This window comes from Tubulanus polymorphus, chromosome 2 (assembly GCF_964204645.1).
Source record: "Tubulanus polymorphus chromosome 2, tnTubPoly1.2, whole genome shotgun sequence".
In the NCBI taxonomy this organism is placed as follows: Eukaryota; Metazoa; Nemertea; class Palaeonemertea; order Tubulaniformes; family Tubulanidae; genus Tubulanus; species Tubulanus polymorphus.
The window spans coordinates 16,303,763-16,305,584 of NC_134026.1; the positions used below are offsets into that span (position 1 = coordinate 16,303,763).

The 1,822-nt window shown below is 40.2% G+C and overlaps 1 protein-coding gene across 1 annotated transcript; it reads left to right on the top strand.

Moving 5' to 3' along the window:
• Positions 1–213: 213 nt before the first annotated feature.
• Positions 214–1,822, top strand: LOC141898964 (dopamine receptor 2-like). Its single transcript, XM_074785113.1, has one exon. It carries the CDS (start codon positions 214–216, stop codon positions 1,762–1,764), a length of 1,551 nt encoding a protein of 516 aa, XP_074641214.1. The 3' UTR covers positions 1,765–1,822.

Here is a 1,822-nt window from a genome sequence, read left to right on the forward strand (position 1 = left end):
TCTGAAGTTTTGCTGAAGGATACTTAAGTATCGAGACATTTAAAGATTCAGTATTACCTACGTTTATAAAAGGGATAAGTCTTTATGGACATTTTTGTTTTGATGAAACACATTGGGTCAGACCGTACATGTTGGTCTCGGATATATTTATGTACTGTTTGCGTCTATCGCGCGACGCATGTAAGCCCATTTGTAGATGCGAGAATTGCATTAATGTTTCATCAAACTACAACTCAACATGTGCTTTACAATATTATTGAATGGAACAGTTCATTCCAGGCTGTAAGACAGGAAACTACACCAGTGGCGTCATCATCCATGTCTACGGTGACATCACCGGTAAGCCCCTACAACGTAGACAATATTGCTAGCAGCACACCGCCGACTATACACGTGGCGGTATTGTCAGACTTGGTCAGTCCAATTTCACCGATTGGCCATTCTTATCAGGCGAATTCTGTTACAAAAGGAATTCGTGAAATAGAAAGAAATAAAACTTTCCTTCCATGGCAAAACAAATCGAACTCAACTGCTGAAACGGTGTCTTCGGAACCATTTCTTGGAATTTTACTATGTACGTTTGTTGTGATAGTTATCGTTGGTAATCTATTGGTCATGGTTGCTGTTGCAAAAGAACGTTACCTACGGAGTGTAACAAATTACCTAATTGTTTCACTGGCGGTTGCGGATTTACTCGTTGGCAGTATAGTAATGCCATTTAGTATAATATTAGAAATAATGAACGGTGTTTGGGTATTCGGTCCTGATTGGTGTGACCTTTGGCATTCCTTTGATGTCTTAGGGAGTACCGCTTCAATACTGAACCTTTGTGTTATTGCCCTAGATCGTTATTGGGCAATAACTGATCCAATTGCTTATCCTACCAAAATGTCAACGAGGCGTGTTTGGATACTTATTGTTTTAGTTTGGGTGTGTTCGTCAGCAATTTCGTTTCCTGCAATTTTATGGTGGCGAGCGGTTCTTGAAAACAGCTCGAAACATCAATGTGAGTTCACCGATGACAGCAGTTACTTACTGATATCATCGATGGTATCATTCTATGCTCCACTGTTTATCATGGGGTTTGTTTATTATCGAATCTACTCAGCAGCAACTCAACGAACTAAAACTTTGAATTCGGGTGGAAAATTAGTTACCACAGAAGGCTGCCGTGGAGAAGTTATGACATTACGAATGCACCGCGGTAAAAAAAATTCATCCGTGACAACTACGCAAAGAAATGGTCACGAACATTTGACATATCAGCGGGCACCCTTCACGGACACGGAAACAGACAGTGCCTCGCATTTCACCCGTTCTGATAGTGATGATGACAGGCGCCCAGCTCGTTTCATAAAGAAGAAAATTCAAAAATTTGCAATAAGCCGCAAAATAAGTAAGCTTGCGAGAGAACAAAAAGCCGCCAAAACCCTTGGTATAGTGATGGGTGTGTTCATTATATGTTGGGTACCATTTTTCGTTGCAAATGTACTTTTTGCAATATGTCACGAGTCATGCATATCTAATCCTGATTTGATTTTTTCAATTTTCGCATGGCTTGGCTATCTTAATTCTGGTATGAACCCGATCATTTACGCTTTATCTATGAGAGATTTTCGACGAGCTTTTAAGCGTATATTGTGCATGTATTGTCCGAAGAATCCACTGCCTAACGTGAGTAAAAAAAAACAGCCATGTGTTCGCAGTGTGTCGGAATCCAATTTCTCAAATGTTGGCGATCGTTATACTGCTATTAATTTATGACAACTACAGATAGGTCGCAGGTTAGCTGAATCAGGCACAGAATAACTTGTGGTCTTAC

Bases quoted from the DNA above. Each gene is read 5' to 3' on its own strand.
- LOC141898964 (XM_074785113.1), top strand. From the start codon at position 214: ATGTTTCATCAAACTACAACTCAACATGTGCTTTACAATATTATTGAA.